Raw genomic sequence first — 24,961 nt, 5'->3', positions numbered from 1 at the left:
CTTCTATTTTACTCATTCACAAGTGCTTCTATTTCTGTTAAAATAAAATTCAAAGGAACACAGACTATAATTTCTTGCTAAAGACACTGCTACCCAGCAGGTAGAAGGACACACTAAACACATATGGTGCTTCTCTTTACTTACACATGCAGTAATTCCCCAAAATTACATAAACTCCCCATTGCATACTAAAGCAAAGCCTAGCTTCAGAAGTTCTCAAACTTTTTGATCTCCAGACTCCTGTACAATATTCTTAAACATTTCTGAGGATCTGAAAGGGACCTTCTTTAGATGAAGAACTATCAGAATCTGCTATGTTAGAAATTATAAATGACAAATCTACATGATGTACAAATGTGGTAGGAAGTACAGTGCGGTTTTTTACATTTCTCTAAGCCTCTCGATGTCCAGCTGTACAGGAGGACAGCCGGATTCTCCTGTCTGCTTCCTCATTCAACCTGTCATGTACTCTTCCGGTTGGCGTACAAGATCCAGCCTCACCAACACCTGCGGCCACGAGGGGAGTCTGCTGCTGTGTGTTCGGGGAAACTGCAGACTCCCGTGTGACGCCACAGGAAAGATCCTCAATGCTTAACTGTGGTGCAGAATCTGAAATCCTTACCAGCACACCTGTCACACTGTCACGTTAAAACTCACTCTCCAAAACACATAAAGAACTCCTACAACTCAGCAGCAAAAAAAATTAAATAACCAGACTAAAAAATGGGCAAAGGACTCGAATAGGTATTTCTGCAAAGATGACAGCCAAGTGGCCGAAAACCATGTGCAAAGATGCCTGACTTCTCACTAATCGTCAGGGAAACGCAAATCAAAACCAACAGCGAAGGACAAGGGCTGGTGAGGACAGGAGCCCGGTGCACTGTGGCTGGGAACGCAAAATGCTATAAACACTGTGGAAAACAGCACGTACTCTCCTCAGAAAATCAAAGAATTACTGTGTGACCCAGCGAATCCTCTTCTGGTACTACGTTCCAGGGAAAGGAAAGCAGAGGCCTGAAGAAGTGCCTGACCACCACGTTCACAGCAGCACCGATGGTGACAGCCCAACAGTGGGGATGGCCCAGGCGTCCATCCACGGAGGGAGGGGCGCACAGAAGGGGTCACACATGTGCAACGCAGGGTCACGCAGCCTTGAAAGGGAAGGAGATGCTGCCAGCAGCTAGACTCGGCAAACTCCGAGCACATATGCTGAGGAAGAAGTCGGTCACAGAAAGACAAATACTCTACAATCCCGCCTAGGAGGTATCGAACGTGACCAACTTCACGGAAACAGAAAGAAGTGTGGGAGGCAGGGGCTGGGGAGGGGAGCTGCTGCTTAATGGGGACGGAGCTATAGACTGGCAAGATGAAGAGATCTGGAGATCTGCTCCACAGCAGCGTGAACGCACTTAACAACAGGCTGAACTACAGACACTTAAAATTGGTCAAGGTAGTAAATTTCAAGTCCCATGTTTTTCTCCCCAAAACAGAACAATCTATCAGTCTTCGAACGGATCCTTTACCACCACATGATCTGGTCCCGCACAGAAGATACTGAGTTTGCTGAGCTGTGCAGATCATGAACAGTGCTGTCTTCCTACGGGAATGTGAGGGCCACAGAACTTTCCAGACTGCACTACTGCAGGGAATACACAATTAACTATTGATTAAAGTCAGCACAAGATGTACCGCTGGTCTGCAGAGAAGCCTTTGGATTGCCTGTTTGAAATACTCGCTGTTTACAAAAGCAAGCCCTGTCTCCTGCTGGGAACTACAAAGAAAAACATTAGGCAACCCTGAAGTCCATCACCAGAGCTACTTATAAATCTGGGGGTATTTTGGTTTGGTCAAACCATGTTTACCAAGATAAAAGGACTTTTTCTGTCCTACAATGGCAGAACAACTCAAGAGAACGGGCACAGGCCATGCAGCAAAACGCAGTTAAATCTCACGTGGGCTGACAGTCTCGCCCCAGAGGAGATGGAGACTAAACTTCTGGGTCAGAAGAGTACATGATAATTACTTCCTACAAACAATGGAGATGAAGGTTTGGGCATTTTTTAAGACCTGCAGGTAAGACTGTTCGATGTGGGTTTCTCACGCTGGACAAGGGCGGACATCAAGATCAAGAGGAAACCGAGGATGTGCCTCACGAGGAAGAGAGAGGGTCCAGGGCCCAGAGAAGAGGTAAGATGTGACGGATGCCGGAGAGGCAACGCTGACCAAAGAGGCACCTCTCATAAATGGATAAAAAAGATGGAAAGCAAGACTGCTGTGAGAACCGGCTGTACTTACACAGGATGAACACAGACATAGCCCTGCTTTCCAAAGGGACACCAACAAAGGACTTCCCACTCTGGCAAAGGGTTACCGTGCCGCGGAACTGGGTCCCACGAGCACAGTGGCAAAAACAAAGGGGACGGAGGGACGGAGAAGCTCCCTCTCCTGACAACCAGACCCCACGCTCCCACTCTCCGAGTGAGTCCACCTCTGCCAGGACTGGTCTGTTAACACAGGGGCTTCCGAAGACCATCCCAAAAGCATTGCTGGCGCCCGTGCACGAGCAGCACTAAGAAAACACTTCCGGGGGCGCCTGGGTGGCAGAGTCGTTGCGCATCTGCCTTCGGCTCAGGGCGTGATCCCGGCATTATGGGATCGAGCCCCACATCAGGCTCCTCCGCTATGAGCCTGCTTCTTCCTCTCCCACTCCCCGTGCTTGTGTTCCCTCTCTCCCTGGCTGTCTCTATCTCTGTCAAACAAACAAACAAACAAATAAATAAATAAACAAACAAACAAACGAATAAATAAATCTCAAAAAAAAAAAAAAGAAAGAAAAAAGAAAACACTTCCGAGGGAACATGCTGAAGAGAGTAAGGTTAATGTGGAGGCATCTTACTCATCTTAACAGTAACAGTAACATTTTACTTTAAAGATAAAATCAGTCATTCTTATTATTAACTGACACCTTGTGCCTTAAGGAACTAGGTTATGAACGTGAAGCACATTTGTATGACACTTAAAGAAAGGGCCGCTCGCTTCTCCAGTCACTGCAAACAACCCTAAAGAATGTGTGATCAAGCCCACCGGCTCTGGAGGCCTGAATTACAGATAAAAGTGCAATGATCACTTTTGTAATAACACACACTGTGAGATATACTTCACATAAGGATTCTAAAATAAAGGCATAAGCTACTATAATCAGATGAAATAAGTACACAGCATATTTGAGCTAATAAGAAAATATTCTTACCCATCAGAGTCCACATGAACAGTGAGCAAAATGTGGGAAATAACCATGCTAGACGTGATCAGATTGTCAATTTCTTCAGCAATAACTTCATACATCTTTAAATCGCTCACAGTTCCTTGAACTGTGGTTCTAGTGACTTAATTGTGTATCGGGAGTGCTTGCACTCCAGTAAAAATGAAAATACCAATAATGCAAAACAATAATCAAAAAGCATCCATTTCAATAATCATTTTTAAAGCATACAACGCACAAATAGTAAAGAGAACTTACCAACTCTATCAGGGAGGACTTCAAGCGCAGAAACTCTTTCATCTTTATTAAGTTCTAGTCCATAAACACAGTCAAATCCATCGTATTTTATAAGATACAAAGAAGGATTTACAGGCACCTGGTCCAGAACGGTTCCTTTCCACTGGGTGACAGGGCCATTCCCTTCCTTCCACCCATGCTGAATCCTGCAGCCTACGATGTTCCGCCGGGGCTGGGAAACAGGTTTGCTCGGCCCCACACTGCTCCGATGTTTTCTGCATTCACACATATACACACGTAAGGGATCATCTCAGAAGAATGCACCCCTCAATCCAACCGCCAGCTAGCATGTTCTCCTACGGGTTACCCCAGGCCTGAGCTAGCTCGTGCTGCCACACGCCCAGTCCAGGTGCCCCTCAGGGTCACCACGTGTGCACACGGCATGGTGGCCACAAGGCTCCCCGTGCACCCACTGTGGACGGGCAGGAGAGCACCACTGCCTGTGGCAACCTCAGCCCTCACCCTGAACGCAGCAGCATCTGAGTTCCCTCTAATGAGTCAACTCACAATGATTCCAGTTAATCACAGAAAAAGAAGGGCTGGGCGCGTGAAATATGTACATATGCACATGAACCCGTTCCTCGTCCAAAGGAAATGTGCAAACGTTCAATCTCACCCACTCCGGGACCCATCCCACGAGCCCCCACCACCTTCATCAGTGAGAAGAAACTAGACATTTAGCCTCCCCCCCACCCCCCGCAGCCAGTAGTCCAGGCCGGCTGGCATCCCCACATCATCCCCATGTTGTACCGTCAGTAATCTCCAGAAAACACAGAATCTTACATGCTTGCATTTGTGACAAATACTTAATGTAATGTAAAAATTATTGCAGCAACACCAAACCACATTCTTCCCAGCTTATTAACTGAGAAATCTACACACGATGTTTACAAGCAATATATGTAGGCCTTGGGATCAGGGAAGGAATCCTGGTTCCACCTAGGAGTCTGCACACAAGGGACTGGGCTGGGCATGAATACAAGCTGAGGGCCAGGCCCTGCCCACGCTGCCGCAAGAACCTCCAGCGGGCAGGCAGAAAGCTCTCAGCTGCTGCACTGCGAGCACAAGTGATGAGCGACTGGCGTGCAGACTTCGAAACGAAAAACAATTTATTGTAGGATATAATGTTTAAAGCTATAGAGGTCTGTATTTCAAGCAGTTGAGTCTGGTAAACCCAGTGGTTCTGTGAGACAGAGACACAAGTTCCAGGAACCACGGCCACCTGACGAGGCCGGATCAGCTGGTGCAGGCCTTCACTTTAGCAAGAGGGGCATGGCCCAGGAGGAAAACGTCTCACGTGGGGCTGGAGAAGGGGTCCCGAGGTTTCGTGCAGGGCTGTGAGGACAGAAGAAATCACGGCTCTGTCCCCCCGCCGCCCCTCCAGGCTCAGCAGGACCCAGCAAACCCTCCTCCCCGCAAGACGGGGCACGCAATCCTCTCCAGCAGGATGGCGCCACAAGAGGCAAAGGAGGTGGGCCTCGGAAGGGACGACGGGGCCACCCCACAGAGGCCTCACAGATACAGATGGGCTCAGAGCTCAGCAGTGAGGACAGCCGTCAGGGCAGCCCCAGCCCTCCTCACACACAGGGGCCTCACACCCAAAGACAATCTGCTCACTGTCAGGCATACAACACAGGCCAGGGCAGCGAAGGAGGGACAGAAGAGCCCAAAAATGAGGACCAAACCCGGGGAACCCAGCCAACAGACACCGTGGGGCACAGCTGGGAGAGAGGACAAGGGGACAGCAGGAGCAAAACAGTCACGGAGATGGGAACAGACATGAATTCCAGCTTCCACACAAAAGAAGGACACCAACACGACTCAAGAAAAATTCCCCAAACTAGAAGATGGACATGTGCACAGGATGCTCAGGGAAGGTGGACCCCCAACCACGGAAACTAACATTCTAGTAAAACAACGGACTCCGGGAACAGAGCATCTCGTGAGCACCCTGCCGAAAGGACCACACGACGCGTAAGGAAAACTGGGACCGTAACAGTGACGCCGGGGCCACCAGACAACAGAGTGACGGGGTTAAGGAGGGAAATGTGAGCCGAGGGCCCTCGCCAGTGTCTCCTGAGGAAGTCACAGGAGTTCCCCAGAGCCCGACCGCAGGCCGGGAACACCTCCAACTCCACACAAACGCGGGGAAAGGTGAAGAGGTGCGGAGCAGCTGTGGTCTGCGGGGATGGGAGTCAGCACTACCCTGCGGGGAGGGAAGACAAAGCAAGGCAGAGCCACCCGCTGCACAGAAGAGCATTGAGACCGATGGCCCTTAACTCGATGGGAAAAAGGGAGAGCCGACAGCTGGACTCAAGTTGCTCAGACTCAGCAGCGTGCGGCTCAGTGCAGAGGAAAAGGCCAGTACTGCGCACCACCGAGTCCCTGTCCTGCAGCTACAAACAACGCTCAACCCCGACGACTGTGAACCTCTGCACAGTCCCTGGGAGCGTGCCGTGTGGGCAGACGGCTGGAATCTTGCTAGTGTGGCGTTTCTCTTCCATCAATCCGTCACCTACTTCTTGTGACATTCAGGCAAAAGTCCCAGCGATGCGCGCTGCGTGTGGGGTCAGGCTTTCTACACAGTGAGGGCAGAGGTTGGCTCCCAAACCCCAGTGAGGAAGGAATGCAGTCCCGTGCAGCATCTCATTCACACACACACACTCCGCCATCACTTCCAAAATTACAGGCCAACACAGCATCCGTGCCAGCGTCCACGTGGCTGGGCCACAGGACCCGGCTATGTGGTCAATCCTTACTGCAGGTGTTTTCTGTGGAGGCACTCTTCTAGAAAGACATGGAAGCAGCAGGCGGCCCCCACGTAATGTGAGTGGGCCTTGTCCAATCAGTTGAAGGTCTTGAGGAAGGTCTCACAGGGAGATGCACTTTTCCCTCAGACTGGAGCTACACCACCAGCTCTTCCCCAGGCTCCAATCTCTGTCCATGCGTGCACATGCACACCTACACATGCACGCACACAATCACCACTGGTTCTGTCTCCTTGGAGAATACAGACCACAGCCAGAGACGTTTCTATCTGAGATCCAGAGGCAGGACATCTTCTGTTACCGTGATTCTCAACAAAGCCAGCCTCAACTTGGCCAGCGACAGCACAAAGGGGCAGCTGGAGACTCAGAACAGCAGCGTTCCAGCTTGGCCACGCGTCCCTTGTACACTCGTGAGTGGCGCTCTGCTGGGGCCCACAGCTGCTCCTGAAGGGGAGCGTGGCACCGTGCATCGCCGTGTTTCCGTGCAGGAGGCCCTCATCCCGGCCGTGTTCAGCAGCAGCACAGGCCCGCTCCTTCTCCAGGGCATTGCAGGGGACTCAGAGCGGCCGGATGGTCCTCTCCAAAGTGGCTCCTGCACCCTTTACCCAAACACGGCCGTCCTTCCCTCTGTCTTCGTGAAGGGAGCTGCAAGCAGCCAAGTCCTACTGCCATACGCGGGACACCTGAGCGGGCCCAGCAACTCGTTCTGTGTCTCTGTGCGGCGCTGTGTCTTCACGTCCTCACCAGGGTCCCCCTTCTTCTGTGCGGCCGGGACGACGGAGGCTTCGTGCCCTGCACGGGGCTCCTGCTGGAAGTCGGAGCTTAGCTCTGCTCTCACAGAGGCCACCTCTAACCGCCTGAGTACCACACTCAGACTCAGTGCTGCTATACTGAAATCTACAGTTAATCAAAACCTGTACTTTCTCCTTCCTAGCTCCAGCAAGACCAAAAACAAGCAAAAAACTCTTAGTAAAAGGAGGAAAATTTCTTTAAAAAAAAAAAAAGAAAGAAAAAACACCTTGGCACATAGTAACCCCACCTGACACTGCTCCAATTTGGGCTGCTGTTCTAAATTGTTACTTTTCATTTTGTTCTTATCTGAATAACTTTAAAAATATTACCTTATTTAGAAACAAACAAGGAAGAAGGATTTTTGTTGCTTCTTGTAACCCTCCCATCTCGTGGACATTTTACCTTGCTACATACACCCTGTGGGGAATCAGACTGGGTTCACAGATGCAGGAAGCCTCCAAACGCTGCCCTGGTGCCCAAGTCCCCAAACCGCCTCGGTCTACCCGTCAGGTTCAAGACCCGTCTCCCCTCAGTGCCTGTGTCAGAAAACAGTATTTTCACTGTCTCCCATCTTCCAAGTTACAGATATTAGATGCCAATTGATCCTTCTTCAATTTGACCGGTTTTTCTGAGTTGCTTTCAGAATCTTCTTTGTTCCTGCAATCGAAAATGTCACCAGAACTTGTGACTTGTTTTTAATCACCCCTTAACTAGCACTTGGTCAATCTAGAGAGGGCTGTGCAGAATTCTCTCCCATACTTATTCTTGACCCTTCCCCCTCCACCCCTTCTGTAGCAGAGGGACACAGGGTTTCCAGGTCTATCCTCCACGATCTACCTTCCCCAATGCTGCTCACCTTCCAGAAAGCCTCAGACCAAGTGCTCCTGAATCAGATAAAATCAGGTAAAACAGATAAGCTTGAATTTCAGCCTACCTATTGAGTATCTTACATAGTATCTCTAATTTCTAGAAACTGATGGTTCTTCTCTTGAATCAATTAACAAGCCTTCCAACTTCGGGGGTAACGTTTGCTTCTTTCCCTGATTCCTCTATGAAGTCCGTGGGTCGGCCTTGATCATATTGGGCGGTTCCATGTGGATCCCCGGTTAGCTCTCCCATCGTGTGTGACGATCTCTCGTGCCGTCAGCACTGCTCAGGGGCTGGCTGGTTCCCAGGGCTCCCGCGTTACATGCAAGCTGGGGCCATGGCATCTGTGGTGGGGAGCACTTCCTCAGGCCCAGGCAAGCCCTGATGTCTGGGCAGGATCTGACACGCAGCTGTGATGCAGGGGGCTGAAAAGTGGCCAGGAGGTGAGTTGAGCGGAGACCTCGAGAGGGCGGCCAGGGAAGGCAAGCACCTGGGCGAGCTGGTTTCTCCCCTTCGGCTACAGACAGCCCTGCTGGTCTCTGACCTGTGTGAATTCCAGGGTCTGCTCCGGCCGTCACTCTTCGGGCAGCCTCCTTTTCTCCTCAAAGTGGTAGAGAGCTCCTCAGCTCAGCTTCGCTTTTACATAAATCTGTTCCAACACGCTTTAGGTCTCCCAGAAATTTCTAGTGTTCTGGACTGCCAGTAGGATGAGGCAGAATGAACTTTCTAGCTCAATAATAACAAAAATTTCAAATTTTGAGGAGTTATTTTAATGCAAATTATAGTGAGGTACAATCCTCTCTCTGCTTATGGTACAGATACAGCCCGCCCAGCACACAACTCAGCAATCCCTCGTCCCGGTGATTCGCATCCAGGAACTTATGTGAAGGTGGTGGACAGAGACCCAGCTGCCACGCTCTGAGCCGTGTACATGACAGAGGCTGGAGATAAAGGACGTTTGACCACAGGCCCTGATGCAGCAGCTCGTACTACACAGCTACTTAACCCACAAGAAGTGGAGAATATAGAACATGAAAAACTTATGTACGTAATTACCCACAGATAGGGAGAAAAAAGGCTTCTCACACGTTAGGTACAGGACGAACAGCTGTGAGTAATCCTACAATAGCATTAGCAATACTTAGGCTGTCCTCCTCTGGGTCTACCTGTGCTTCCAAATTTTCCTACAGTGACTTAAAAACAGTTCGTTTTTATGGGCAGATAAAGCATAATTTTTAATTTAATTACTGACAAATTAATGCAATGAGTATTTTACTTCTACAGAAAACTATATATAAAAACAGATATACACATTTTCATGTTACCAATTGTGAACTTCACTTCTAGTGCCTGCGTTTAGTCAGGGGTAATTCTACTCGTGGGGCATCACGTCCCAGGCTCTGAAGGAAGAACGAAAGAAGATCCATCTGGTCTGGCTGAAGAGGCAGAGGTGACAGAGGTCATTCTCCCCACGGCAGCACTGGAGGCAAACACGAGTACTTAGAGTAACACACCTGTGTTTCAAGTCGAAGTCAAGCTCCCCAACTACCGGGACGTGACACTGCCCGAGGCTCTTGCAGCCACAGCTTACAGAAGAGTGTTCTGAAATGTCTTCATACATGTTAAAATATCAAATATTATTTCATATTAACAGTACACAAATATATGTTGTTTTAAGTTGATTTAAGTTCTTCCAACCAGCATCGACCGGGCGACGAGGTTCGAAACTTCCCTGGGCAACGAGTGATACGCTCGTGTATCATACTAGTGTCTGAGATTGGGCGAAACGCTGATGATCGCTGAAGCTGGCTGACAGGGCTCTATTTTTGTGTATACTTTAAACTGCTCATAACTAGAAAGGTTAAAAATTATATCCTAAACAAGTTCTTAAATTTTTGGGGGCGCCTGGGTGGCACAGTCATTAAGCATCTGCCTTCGGCTCAGGGCGTGATCCCAGTGTTCTGGGATCGAGCCCCACATCAGGCTCCTCTGCTGGGGGCCTGCTTCTTCCTCTCCCACTCCCCCTGCTTGTGTTCTCTCTCTCGCGGGCTGTCTCTGTCAAATAAATGAATAAAATCTTTAAAAAAAATTTTTTTTTAACTGCTAATTGCTAATTTAGATAAAAAGCAACAAGAACTGTAATAAAACTTAAAGCTTATTTTCACGAGCTGAAACAGTACGTATAAAAGCAAACTAAGAGGAAGTGTCCAATTCCTGGAGAAGGTGCTGAATCGGACACACCCTTCTTGGGTCTTCTCCGGGTGGTTCAGTCAAAGAGCAGCACACAAATGGGACGTTATCAACGGAAATAGCTAATTTAAAATGAGGGATCCCTGAACATGGTGATGTTGACTCAGGTCCTCCCTGGAAAAACGTGTTTTTTAACTGCTCTCACTCTCCTGTATGTTCTTGGGAACAAGTCTGCAATGTTCTTGCAATCACTCACCAGGCCGACACACAGCGCAGCTGCAGAAAGATGCCCAGACACTTCCCTCTGGGAAAGTAGCTGGAATTGCAGCCGAGCGTGAGGACAAGGCCGCCCTAGTCACCATCCAAAAGATTCGAGGGTAAAGTAGAGAGACCATAGGTAAACACCTATGATCACTTTGCTTGCTCCTTATCTCCAGAAGCCATCTCTGAAACGACTGGTTTCAGGGACCCTTGTGAGCTGCTATCTGTCCTCAGGGCGAGTGGACGGGGGCCAGCCCCTCAGCAGCTGCTCTCACCGCTACAGCACAACCTGCTTAGCTTTCCAATGAGCTTCAGAGGAGCCACGGGCAGCCACGTGGCCACCAGGAGCACGTGTGGAAGGCCCACACTGGCCCCAGAGACCTGAGTCCACTATCTCAGACCTTCTAAGCTAACAGGCTCCCAGGCGCTCTGCCCCAGGTACCACAACTGGGGAGCACGATTCAGAACCAACACTAATTTCTATGCGTCCATGTTCCCAACAAGGTAAGCTGTGACTGTAGGGGACATGTCTACCTTGCTCAACGCTTTCAACACTTCCAGTAAGTTCTGAATCAACCATGCTACTTGTTCTGTCATCCAGAAAGAAAATCCTGTGTGGGGAGACCTTCCAGTGTTTACCCAGATTCCCTCCATGCCTGAGACCCACACGAACTGCCCCCCCCAGGACGGGTAGATCTGATTCTGGTGGTCGACCATTAACGGAACCACACTTCTTCAATCCAACTGCAACTATCCGAACTCTGCTATGAACCAGTAAATGCCTATCACAATCCCAGTGCGTAGTTGTATGAATTATGGACACACTTCCCTTCTTCTACTCAGTAGTACCCTAGGAAAGCAGTGTTCCAGCAGATTTCAGCAGAAAATACTGATTAAATCAAAGTGACTGTCTTTGTACAAGATGCCCACCAGCAAAGAGAAAGAAAAAAACCACTTTTCTGGTATGTGCTGCTTAACAAGCAGATACTGCCATTGCTGACTTAACAGGACAAGATAAAAACAAATCACTATGGGTTCTCTGGTTACTGTTACACACTGAGAGCTGTCCACAGAAGACTGCCAATGCCAAGGGCCTTCCAAAACGCTATCCACTTCACTGGTGTGAAGAGCAGCTCCTTACAAGCTCATTCAGAAGTCGTCTAGGTTTTGATCAGTTAAGGCAGTCAGCACCATGCTCCACTGCTCACCTAGTCCGTGTGTTTACCACAGACGTCACCCACCCTGCAGACGGGGGACGAGAGCACATTCCCCGCGGACACGCGGCGTGGTTACTGTGTGCTCTAGAATCCTGCCGCCCTATCTGTGAGCCCGCACGCAGTCACTGCTCCGTGTAGGAGCCCAGACTGGCTCGTTAGCCTCTGTGCATAAAAGGACTCAGGGTTCCTCCTTGACAGGGATGCCAGGAAAACTGCCCAAGGACACCCAGGGACCCGAGGAAGAGGAGGAGGGGCATCTCTGTCCTTGTCGCTGTCACTGACTTACGTCTTAACATATGCAAAAGCATATGGAAATATCTCTACTTAGTGCGTAAAAGCTCCAGTCCGTTCTCTAAATGTGCGTTAGTGGGAAATACCTAAACCCCTGGAAATGGAAATGCATCCACTATTCAAATTAGGGAAGAAAAAGAACCAGGTTTCTGTTTGAAAACTGAAACAACCACTATAGCTAAACTTACCGTAGAGGCCCCCCAACTCTACCTTCCCTTCAAAAAGCACAGCTGACCCTTGAACAAAGCAGGGACTGGGGCACTGACCCCCCCACAGCTGAAAATCTGGGCGTACCTTCTGACTCCCTCAAAACTTACCAGCTTGACCAGAAGCCTGATACCGTAAACCAGTTAACCCCTACTTTGTATGTCGCACGTATTCCACACAGCGTTCTCACCATGCAGCACGCTGGAGCCCAGAGTGCTATAACACATCATATGGAAGACAAAACACATGGACCGTGCAGTCCCGTGTTTACAGAAAGAAATGCATGTGGACCTGTGCAGTTCCGGCCCAGGCTGTTCACTGCGACGCATTTCCCAAGCCACCTCCTGAGAAGCCAGGAAACGCCGGTCACCAGCTTGTTCCTAAAATGCAGCAAGGGCCCGGCCAGCAGGAGGCACATCAGCTTGTCCCATTTACCGTAAAATCAGAAACAAACCACAGGGCAGAACTTCTGGGTGCCACGGTGCTCCACCACTGCAGGTCCCCGAGTCCTGCCAGTACGCGCAGGGACGGTGGCTCCGCCGGCACGCATCTCCTGGGTGTCCCTGTGACTCCCACCAGCAGGCAGAGGCGTCCACACGTGGGGTTCCTGCTCAGCCTCCCTGGAATGAGGCGTGGGTCAGCCCTGCAGGCCTGCCTCGATCGCCGGAGGGCCACAGTGGAGGCTCCAGGTCGGCTTCTCTATGTGGTTTCCATAAAAGTGTCACTTGTGGAGAGGGACCGTCCTGGTCCATGGCAGAACTGTTAGGCCCGGAAGCCCAGTGCCAGGTAGATGGAGGAAACGAGCCAAGGGGCCCAGCTGAGCCATCCAGCTTTCTGCGTCACGCCAGGCTCCCCGGCAACGGCCCCTCCAGAGGCCGCTAGCAACAGCCAGCCGCGGTGAACTGTGCAGACCTGTGCATCGTCGATCTTTGTTTCCAACCATCTTCACATGTGCACAGAGATGAGAAGACAGAGGGGAAGGGGAGCGACAGCCTTTCCTCTCTTTCCGGCTCCCTCTGGCTACAGAAAAACCCCGTCACGGCCCTCTACTCTTTCAACGGAAACAAGCAAAACACTGGTCAAGCTCCCTGCACGGCAGAGCACAGGGGGTCATGCCTTTAGCTGACACGCACATGAACAGCAAAGTTGCAAAGGCAGGTGTTTATTCCTTGTGCTCCGAGGGAAGAAACCACCAGCATCTCAGATCCAGGAGTTAACATATGACAGTGCTTCAGACGTTTAGACGAGGCTCATGAAACCTTTGCACCAACGCAACGCCCGAAGTCCTGATTAAAGGACCTTCTAGTCCTAACATTTTATACCCGGCAACGTGTAAAAATGGATAAAACTGAATGCACATTACATTCTTAAAGCCGATTATTTTTAACTGATTGGCAAAATCTGTCTTGCATGAACTGTTCTGATCTTGTGAAGTTAACATGTGCCCTGCTTCTCTTCCCCACTGTAGTTACGTTTCTACCATTACCTAATATTTAAGGCTTGTATTTGTTTGGTTACCTTAAACTTGGGCCAAGACACGGTTTCCCATTTATGGTAATGCTATGGTATGATGATGAGGGGAGACAGTACATCAATTACCAGGTAGCTGGATATGGCAGAAGCATGAAGGGAATGGGCAAATCCACGGCATCTGGGAAATGCTTGATCACACCTCAGGGACACACATACTCACCTCAACATCACCTTCCTATTCCAGGTCATTTCTTGAACTACGTATTACAGGTATTTACGTTACACGTCCACGTGTGCACCAGCCACTGACCGTTACGAACGGGCATCTCGTGCTCTTCAACTGCACAGGGTGGTGGCTGGGGCGCTTACAAGTATGAATGGTTTGGAAAGAACGGCTATAACGAGACGCTCGGAAGGTGCTAGCTGGGGTCAACGGGTCTCTTCCAGGGTTAACCGTCTACAATTAGACTCAGAACACTCAGAACTGGTTCGTTAGTGCGATTTCCATGGTACAGTAGCAGCGACCAGAACCTGGGGGGTACTTGTGAAATCTATTAAGTGTAATTCAGTACAAGCACAGTATTTTCATTTAAGATAGTATCTCAATTTTCTTTTTAAATGTAACTATGTCATACATGAAGATTTAAGGAAGAAAAAGTGGCTCCTTTATTCTGGTATCTATAGAATTTAGGATTTATAACATATTGGTCACTTAAAATACATGGCTTTTTAATTATCTTTCAACATGCATATGAGCTCCCTGATTACAAAGTTTTCATTTATTTGAAAATGTTATAAAGCAGCAAGCGAGCACCTGTCAGCATGCTAGCAAGGCCCTCGAGCATGAGCAAAGGCCTCTACCACAAGGGGCTCCTAACCAGCAGCAGATCTGAGGCTGAGAAAACCACCTGCGTGCCGGGAACGTGCAGCCCTTGTGAAGAGAGAAGGAGGAGAGGTTCACCACGCACGTGCCGCCCTCGTCACAACGGACACTTCCTGCCGTCAGTCCAGCCCCTTGGAGCTGGAGGGGAAATCATGGCCCAGAGACTTTAGGAGGTGGAAGGACAAGCCTAGGCAGCCGTAGGCCAGGCCAAGGACAAGGGACACAGCTGTACGCCTGTACTCAACACACAGCGAGGCATGACCTCCTCAACCAGGGGAGAGGGCATCACGTGAATCTCAGACCCTACATCACCTACGGCCACAACCTGCTATCTAAAATCAAGCTTCAGGGGTGCTTACTTGTGGGACGTCCTTTTCTTCATCATGCTTGCAGACACACCAGCATGGCCTAAAAGAGAAGTGAATATAAATCAATAAAAACTGGATAGAAAATACTTCAGAACATGGAAAAAATTAACTTCTGAAAAACTGCTACATAAAGCATGAAATGAAAATAAACCATCAACAGCCAACATGTATAGAGCCATTTGTTTGTCTAATTTTCAAAAAGGAGATAAATGGAGTTCTGAGAAGATAAAATGACAGGGACAACAGCTCATCGCCCAAGATCAGCCATAAAAAAACACCTAAAATCACATCGACAAAAACCACAGAAGTGACAATTCTAGCCGTAAAGTACAACGTTACAGCAGCCGTGTTCCTGCTCCCAGCAAGCAAAACGCCAGCAGATGTGAGACACCTGGATCCAGGCACCGGGACGACCGGTGGGGCAGGACTGGGGGGCCCCGCATGGACCCAGACTGTGTTCTGAGGGCAACATGCAGACGACAGTAAGAGAAGGGAAACCAGAAGAACCCAGTGGGTGTGCCAGCCACCTCTCTGAACCCATGTGGTAAAAACCTCAAAGAGGTGGCCCCTCAGCAGGAAGGCTGAAGGAGCCCCAGGAATCGAAGCTGCTACAGCCCATCCCGACAACTGCGGACAGGAGCAAAGTCAGAGGGCAGTGACGGGGTCCCGACGCACCATAGCTCATTCCCAACGCAGAGCGGCAGACTGGACCCCACACCTCCGTGGGTTATAAACAGACAATGTAAGTAACAGGTAAAAATGTGAAAAGCACTATAATAAATACGCTCAAATATTTAAAGGAAGATACAGACAACACTTAAAAAACTGTGAAGAAAGAAAGGACTGGAATGAAACTAGTGGAAAACACAGGGTCTGAAGTGAAGATCAGCGGACATGGTGAACCGTGGACCAGACCTCACAGACGCGAAGACCAGTGACGCTGTCCACAATGATGGGGAACAGCGGGGACGGCCTCGGTGGCCAGACGGCACAGTCAACTGCACCCACGACAGAGAGGACAGCGCAGGAAAGAAGAAACAACTCTGGAGGAAGCAACGGCAGGGAGGCCTCCAGGTGCGGTAAGCGCGCAACCACACGGCCAGCGAGCTCACCAACGCCAAAGACGACCACACCAGGGCACATCCTAACCATGTTTCTGAAACCAGCAACCAATAAAATACTTTTACAACACCCAGACAATGAAAGACGCATTAAATGCCGGGAAACAAAGGTAATACCGACTCCAGATTCATTGTCAGAAACAGCAGAGCCAGGACAGAAGACAGCGGGGTGAACCCGGAGACTCAGCACTACACTCAGCCCAAAGGACAGAGAATCACATCAAACGTAAACATGCCACACACACCAATTCAGAGACAAGAAGGAAAGGATGGGACAGTGGCTCACTCCACACAGGTTAACTTCAGGACAAAGTTATCAGGGATCAAGACAACATTTCAAAATGGTAAGAGCCAATGAACCAAGAAGCCCCCATATTTAAACCGAGGCTGACTGTGTGGACCTTGTCCCAGAACACTGAAGGACACGAACTGAAACCGGCTGGCGTGGCCGGAAGACTCACCACAACCCCATGTATAGACCTGGACTCCTCTCTCGGTAACGACATAACATGCGGGTAGACAATCGGTGGAGACACAGAAGACCTAATCTCCACAAACAGCCAGCACGCACTCTTCCCCAAGTTCACACGAGACACACCAGACACACCATCTGCTCCTCGTAACACAAACCTTCCATACGCTTAAAACAACCTGAAATCATAAGAATTTTGTGCTCTGGCCACATCAGAATTAAATCAGAAATAAATATCTGGAAATATCTGTGTTTTTGAAAATTAAACAACAATCTTCTGAAAGTCCACAGTTCAAAGACAAAATCACAATGAAATCTGATCTCGAAGAAAAAATGGAAACACGATCCGTGGAATGCAGCAAACACAGTGCTTACTGTAGTGATCGAAATTCACTCCAAGCAGCAGCAGCAGACAGAAAACAAAGCGCCCCGAGCACAAGCTCGGCATGGTGGTTCCCCTGGCTGGGGGCTGGCGGGTGATCCACCAAGTTCTCTCCCCTTGGCCTTTAAAGTGTCCGATTTAAACACACATTTCCTTACTAGTATTACATTCATGACTATGAAGTGAACAGGGAGAGAGACGGCCAACTGGTCTGCACAGGACATTCTGTCACTGTTCCCAGGTGACAGCGCAGGGCCATCCTCCTTCTGTGCAGCCCGGGCGCCCACACACAGACTCGCAAGGGGCTCAGGGACGACAGAGGACACGGCCTGGAGGGAGAGCTCCCTGAAGCACCCGGGAACGTCGTGGCGAGCCTTGGGGTGGACAGGATGAGGAGAGACACACAAACAGACGTGAAGGACTCACTCAGGCTCTGCTGGGCCTGCCCCAGGCATCGGCGCGCCTCCCCTCCCACGCGAAGGATGCCAGGAAGGGCAGCTGACTGAGCATCTGGGCTGTCCCGTCCCTGCATGCCAGGCAAAGCTCAGGCCCACAAGTCACCACCTGTCCCCATGGAGCTCACTTCCCCAGCTGGAGGAGGATCCTGGCGGAAACCATCTTCTACTGATCACTCAAGAAACAACCCCTCCATGGTAGGAGTGCTGTCAGACGAGCGGCAAACTATGAAATGATTCCAGAGCCACACAGATGAAGTGAAAGAACGGGTGTCCTCAAGCAAACGGAGGGTATCGCTGTCACCACATGGGAACAAGAGGCTACAAAAGGGGAAAGCAAAGAGCTCCTGAAAACCGAACGCCATGAACGGACAGAACGTGCTGTTTCTGGCGCTGCGTCCTAACAAGCAAAAAGCCGAACTCGAGGAAAAATCAACAACTCTTCCTCAACTGGTCAGAGACGTGATGTCACAGGGCAAACCGGCGCCCCCCAAACCGTTGACCAACCTGCAGATACGGACAATCAGAGCTCAGCAGGCAGAACCATCTGCGGGAAGCAGGGCAGGAAAGCCTCAACAAAAGCCGCCCAGCAGCTGGGGCCTCAGTGTGGAGAAGGCTGGGACGAAGCCTCCAGCCACTAATCATGCCGAGGAGACGCAGGGCACCAATGCTGGGCAGGTTTCACCTCCAGGAGCGCTGCCAGGTTCTCAGGGAAGATGAGAGAAAAATCCCCTCCTGCCTCCAGTAGAGGGGGGGAAAAGTACCCGTCTGGAAATACAACAAAGCATTCAGTTCTCAACAAGGCCTGCCCTCAAGAGCTTAACCTCTGGGGTTTGTCTGGGAGCCCAGCTGGCCTGAGGGAAGGGGAATTCAAAGTGCAGCTGCCTGCCCTCCCGTCCCACAGGGGGAGAAGGTCAGCCGGTGACACAGACTCAGGAGGGCAGGAGACCGATACAGCACTACAGAACGTGCACCGCCCCCACGCCCCATCGTCACATCACTGACGGCTCACGGAGTTCCTTCTCGCCAGCACATCATGTCTCAGCCCAAAAACTATACAGCGCATTAAAAAGCAAACATGGTTTGAAGAGACAGCAAGCATCCGAACTAGACTCGGGTATGACAGGGATGGTAGAATTATCAGACCAAGAATTTTAGTAACTATCACAGTAATAAGCTAGGGGCTCCAAGGAAAAAGTAAACGTGAGAAAAGACGAGTAACGTAAACTGAAAGGTGGAAATTATCAGAAAAAATTAAACAGACATGGCAGAGATCAGAACATCACAACAGAAATGAACAATGTGTCTGGGGGGACTCAGGATGGAGAAAGTAAAATCATGGAAAGTTGAACAAAACCACAAAAAGTAGGGGAAAGTGGAAGAGAAAAAAGGGAGAAAGCACAGGGCAAGGAACAGGAAACAGTAAGAAACGTGGCCGACATTAACTCAGCGGTCACCGGAGGCCGCTGAGGAAGACTCTCTCAGCTTCAGGACATGCCAGCAGAAACCTCCAAACCTGAAAAGCAAAGAGAAAAAAGACAAAGACAGGAAAAAACAAATCAGAATATCCAAGGACCATGGGACAACTATAAAGAAGTAACACATACAATGGGAATGCCAGGAAGAAAAAGAGGAGACAAGGGAATAGACATATGTGAAGCAATAGTGAATGATGATTTCCCCAAACTGAAGTCAGACACTAAACCAGAGATCCAGGAAGTTCAGAGAATGCCAAGCAGGATAAATGCCCCAAAATCACATGTAAGGACAAAGAAAAACTCCTGACAGAGACAGAGGAAAAACACCTTATGTACAGAGGAACAAAGCAAAAATTACATCCAACGTCTCCTCAGAGAGCACACACGCAGAGAGCGGACTGAGACACCTGAAGTGTTGGGAGAAAATTAACCTAGAATTTTGTATTCTGCTACCCTTCATGAGTGAAGGAGAAGACTTGCTCAAACAAGCAAAAGGTAAGAGAATTTGTTGCCAGGAGACCTACACTGTAAGAAATGTGAAAAAAAATTCTTCAGGAGCACCTGGGGGGCGCAGTCGTTATGCGTCTGCCTTCGGCTCAGGGCATGATCCCAGCATTCTGGGATCGAGCCCCACATCAGGCTTCTCCGCTATGAGCCTGCTTCTTCCTCTCCCACTCCCCTGCTTGTGTTCCCTCTCTCGCTGGCTGTCTCTATCTCTGTCAAATAAATAAATAAAAATCTTAAAAAAAAGAAAAAAAATTCTTCAGAGAGAAGAAAAATAATATAGCTGAGAAACTCAAATCTACAGAGAGATCATTAGAGATGGAATCAGTGAAGATAAAACAAACACTTCCATTTTTATTACTATTTAATAGAACTGGTAATATTTTTTCAGAATTCCAGCAACAACATGTTAGATGATTACAGCTTACTTGTAAGTGAACTGGATTAGTTATAAATGTATCCTGCAAACTGTAGGGCAGTCTCTTAAAAAAGTAAAAGAACAAGGGCAATGAAAATAGTAACAAATAGAGCAGATATTAATCCAAATCACCTTAATATCAATGGTCTAAGTATACCAATTAAAATACCAAGACTGCACAGTGGAATTAAAAACAAGACCATACTGTATACTGTCCACAAGAAATCCGCTTTAAAGGTATGTTTAGATTAAAAGTAGAGGAAAGGAAAAATATACACCATGCTAACACTGATCAAAAGAAACGAGAGTAGCTATATTAATTTCAGAGAGATTCCAGAGCAAGAAAAGTCACCAGGGAAAAAGAAATATCTTACGATAAAGCAATCAATCCTCTAAGAAGACATAACAATCTTTAACATGTGTATCTAACAAGAGAACATCAAACTAAGGAAGGCAAACTGTTAAAACTACAAAGAGAAACTGATGAATCCACTATCATAGCTGGATACTTCAATAACGCTCTATCAGAAATGGGACAGATCCAGCAGGCAGAAAATCAGTGAGGACACAGTCAAACCCAACAACACCACTAATCAAATGGATATAATTGACATCAATAGACCACTCTATCCAACAACAGCAAAATACACGTTCTTTTCAAGTTCCCATGAAGCAGTCACCAAGACAACATTCTGGATCATAAAACACACCTTAATACATTTAAAAGAACAGAATTCCTGCAACTGCTCTCAAACCACAATAAAATCAAACTAATTTCAGTAACAGAAAAATAGCTGAAAAATCCCCAAATACTCAGAGATTAAACAACACAGTTCTAAATACATAGTTCAAAGAAGAAATTGCAAGATGAATTTAAAAATGTTTTGAACTAAGTGAAAATGAAAATACAATTTACAAAATTTGTGGGATACAGGGAAAGCAGTGCACAGAAAGAAATTTATAGCAGTGAATGCATGTATCAGAAAAGAGGAAAGACCTAAAATAAAAAAAATCTAAGGTTCCATCTTAGGAAAAGAGGAAACCATATTAAATGCAAAACTAGCAAAAAATGTTATAAAGACTGGGGCTCCTGGGTGGCTCAGTCAGTGAAGCGTCTGCCTCTGGTTCAGGTCATGATCCCAGCATCCTGGCAGACTCTCTACTCCACGGGGAGCCTGCTTCTCCCTCTCCCTTCTCCCTCTGCCTGCTGCTCCCCCTGCTTGAGCTCTCTCTGTCAAATAAATAAATAAAACCTAAAAAAAAAAAAAAGATGTTATAAAAAATATAACAGAAATCAGTAATATTTTAAACAGGAAATCAACAGACAAAAATCAATAAAATCAAAAGCTCATTCTTTGAAAAGATCAAAATTGATAAATCTCTAGCCAGGGGACTAACAAGAGAGAAGACACAAATCGCTAACATGAGAAATCAAAGAGGAGACATCACTACAGACCCCATATATAAGATAGATATGACAAAAACTGATGAAAGAAATCAAAGAACAACTATCTAAATGGAGAGATATTCCACGTTCACAGACAGACTCAATATTGTCAAGATGTCAATTCTTCCCAGGGGTGCCTGAGTGGCTCAGTTGGTTAAGCATCTGCCTTCAGCTCAGGTCACGATTCCAGAGTCCTAGGATCAAACCCCGCATGGGGCTCCCTGCTCAGCAGAGAGCCTGCTTCTCCTTCTCCCTCTGCCCCTCCTCCCCTTGTTCTCACTCTCTCTCACTCTCACTCATTCTCTATAAAATACACAAAATCTTTATTGAAAAAAAAAAAAAAGATATGTCAGTTCTTCTCAACTTGATCTATAGATTCAATGCAATCCCAATCCAAATCCAAGCAAGTTATTTTGTGGATATCAACAAACCAGTTCTAAAGTTTATAGGGAGAAGCAAAAGATCCAGAACAGCCAACACAATATTGAAGGAGGAGAACAGCTGGAGAACTGACACTACTTGACTTTAAGACGTACTATAAAGCTACACTAATCAAGACAGCATGGTACTGGCTAAAGAATGGAAAAACAGATCAAATGGAGAACTCTAAAAAAGATCCACATATAGTCAGCTGATCTTTAACAAAGGAGCAAAGGCAATAAAATGGAGAAAAGATAGTCTTTTTAATAAATGGTGCTGGAATGACTAGACATCCACCTGCAAAAAAATGAATTTAGACACAGACCTTACATCCCTCACAAAAATTAACTCAAAATGGATCACAGACCTAAATGCACAGTGCAAAACTACAAAACTCCTAAAAGTTAGCATAGTGAAAAATCCAAATGAACTTGGTTATGCTGATGACTTGTTATGCTGATGACTTTTTAAGATAATACAATGGCACAATCTATGAAAGAAGAAAATTGATAAGCTGCATTTTATTAAAATTAAAAACTTCTGCTCTGTGAAAGACACTATAAAAAAAATGAGAATCTGGTGTATGTGCTTGGCTGAGGAGCCAATGAGACGAAGTTACCATCTGTGGGATTCTGACTGAACACCTCTAAGTCAGAATCCTGCCCAGGTGGAACAATACGGCAATGCCAAGGAGCCTTGGTTGGCCTCAGACAGCCAGTCTCCCACTGACCCCACCAGTGGGCCACCACACTTAAGAGACCAGGGTCCAGTGCAGAGAGCACCTCATCCTGCAAAACAGGGCGCGTCTGGAAAGGGGCCACCCCCTCGCCAGTCACACAACGCACATTCACGCTAAACCATTCACAGACAACCTGCTTCTAGGTCAGGGTTTCATATGTAGCAGAGCAGCTCCCTCGCTGCGATCTATTAAAAGTCAGCCCTCGACACAAGGGTTTATAATTCAAAAATAAATAAAATAAAATAAAATTTTTTAAAAAAAGGACAATCAGAAGAAAATACCTGGAAAACATATCTGATGAAGGACTATTATCCAAAATATACAAAGAATTCTTAAAATTCAATAAGAAAACCACCAATTAAACATGGAACAAAGAGCTTAACACCAAAGAACAGACAGAGACGGCAAAAATCATGTATGAAAAGATGCTCTACACATCATATGTGGAGGAAATGCAAACAAAAAACAATGAGATACCACTACGCTTCTAACAGAATTACCAAAATCCAGAACACTGACAACACCAAACACGGAGATGATGTACAGCAACAGAAACTCTCATTTGTGGCTGGAGGGAATGCACACTGGTGCAGCTGCACTGGAAGACAATTTGGTGGTTTCTTACAAACCATACTCTTACCATATGATCTAGCAACTATGGTCCTTGGTATTTACCCAAATAAGTTGGAACCAGTTCACACAAAAACCTGCCCGTGGATGTGCATAGCAGCTTTATTTGTAATCCCCTAAACTTGGAAGCAACCAAGATATCCTTTAGTGGGTGACTGGATAAATAAACGATGGTACATCTACAAATAGAATATTATTCAGTACTGAAAAGGAACAAGCTATCAAGTCATGGAAAGACATGGAAGAACCTTAAGTGCATACTGCTAAGTGAAAGAAGCCAGTCTGCAAAGGCTCCATAGAATTCCAACTCTATTAACATTCCAAGAAAGGCAGAACTATGGATACAATAAAAGGTCAGTGGCTGCCAGCGGTCAGGTGGTGAGAGGAATGAATAGCTGAAGAACAGGGGAGTTTCAGGAAGTAAAACTACTGATACCAGAACGGTGGATTTGAGTGATTACACATTTGTCAAAACCCACAGAATGTACGACACCAAAAGTGAACCTTAAGATAAACAACGGACTCTGGGTAATCACAACGTGTACAATGTAGGTGCACTGTAACAAATGTACTATCTGGTGAGGGCTATTGCTTGTATGGGAGGCTAAGGGGAGGGCATCAGGGGTATATGAGAAGCACACATTCTGCTCAATCTTGCCGTGAACTTAAAACTGCTTTAAGAAAAGTAAAGTCCTGGGGCACCTGGGTGGCTCGGATGATTAAGCATCTGCCTTCAGCTCAGGTCATGATCTTAGGTTCCTGGGATCGAGCCCCACGTCGAGCTCCCAGCTCAGCAGGGAGTCTGCTTCTCCCTCTTACTCTGCCTTTCCGTCTGCTTGTGCTCTGTGTGTATGTGTGTGTGTCTCAAAAAAATCTTTAAGAAAAATAAAGTCCTTTTTTAAGGTCCTTTTAAAAAAAATGAAGAGGTACTAGACGTATTCTTTCATCATCAACACTGAGCTACACAACCGGAAAGCAATACCTGCAAACTGGAGGTAAAATGACTTTGAACCCAGACTTCCATACCCAGCTAAATTACCAATTGAGAGTATACACATTTACATTCACATATGGGCTCAAAAATACATCTCCCACAAATATCTGGAAGTTGCTGGAGGCTATTCTTCAGAAAACGAGAGAGAAAAGATTCATAAACACAGCATCCAAGAAACCACAGCCATTAGCTAGGACTGCAGAAGTCCAGCATGACTGTGACGGAGGCTGAGACCCACGAGGATGCAAACAAGAGGCCAAGAACTTAAAGTTCTCTCCCAGAAGCTGACACCACACAGTGGCAAGTATAAGACATAACTCCTATCACAAAGTAACTCTGACTTTAGAAGAGCTTCTAAAAGGAAGCAAATCAGGGGAGAAAAGAACAGAAGAAAGGAAGGCCAAAGAGGCCTTAAAGGACGCAGCATTCCCAGAAGTTCTCTCCCAGAAGCTGACACCACACAGTGGCAAGTATAAGACATAACTCCTATCACAAAGTAACTCTGACTTTAGAAGAGCTTCTAAAAGTAGAAGCAAATCAGGGGAGAAAAGAACAGAAGAAAGGAAGGCCAAAGAGGCCTTAAAGGACGCAGCATTCCCAGAAGTTCTCTCCCAGAAGCTGACACCACACAGTGGCAAGTATAAGACATAACTCCTATCACAAAGTAACTCTGACTTTAGAAGAGCTTCTAAAAGTAGAAGCAAATCAGGGGAGAAAAGAACAGAAGAAAGGAAGGCCAAAGAGGCCTTAAAGGACGCAGCATTCCCTTCACACATACCCTGAGGGCAAAAAGTTACAAAGCCCATGAATACCTCACATAATTACATATGCATTTAAGATCTGATTCAGTCTTCCTTCTAGAAATCCATCCCAATGACAACGCGTGGGCAGGACAAATGGACAAGCCTATTCATTGCAGTCATCACGTCTAATACAGAAGAGCAGAAACCACCGTAATGTCCAAGTAACTGACCTCTGAACAAATGAGTATGAAAACCATTCATCCGTAGAGTGGGAAGGAGGCA

At 47.4% G+C, this 24,961-nt stretch overlaps 1 protein-coding gene across 2 annotated transcripts in view; it reads right to left on the bottom strand.

The window, feature by feature from the left end:
- The window catches only part of SPIN1 (spindlin 1), a 76,809-nt gene that overhangs the window by 7,870 nt on the left and 43,978 nt on the right, over window positions 1–24,961 (bottom strand). For both annotated transcript variants that reach the window (XM_034647213.1, XM_002919610.4), the window contains exons 3-4: window positions 14,868–14,916; window positions 3,521–3,774 (exon numbers count right to left, since the gene is read on the bottom strand). In XM_034647213.1, coding sequence (XP_034503104.1) covers window positions 3,521–3,774; window positions 14,868–14,916 — 303 coding nt within the window. The remainder of the gene's footprint in view (window positions 1–3,520; window positions 3,775–14,867; window positions 14,917–24,961) is intronic.

Source organism: Ailuropoda melanoleuca, chromosome 17 (assembly GCF_002007445.2).
Source record: "Ailuropoda melanoleuca isolate Jingjing chromosome 17, ASM200744v2, whole genome shotgun sequence".
NCBI lineage: Eukaryota > Metazoa > Chordata > Mammalia > Carnivora > Ursidae > Ailuropoda > Ailuropoda melanoleuca.
Note: the sequence above shows the minus strand (reverse complement) of the source record. Positions and strands in the feature narration are given on the sequence as shown.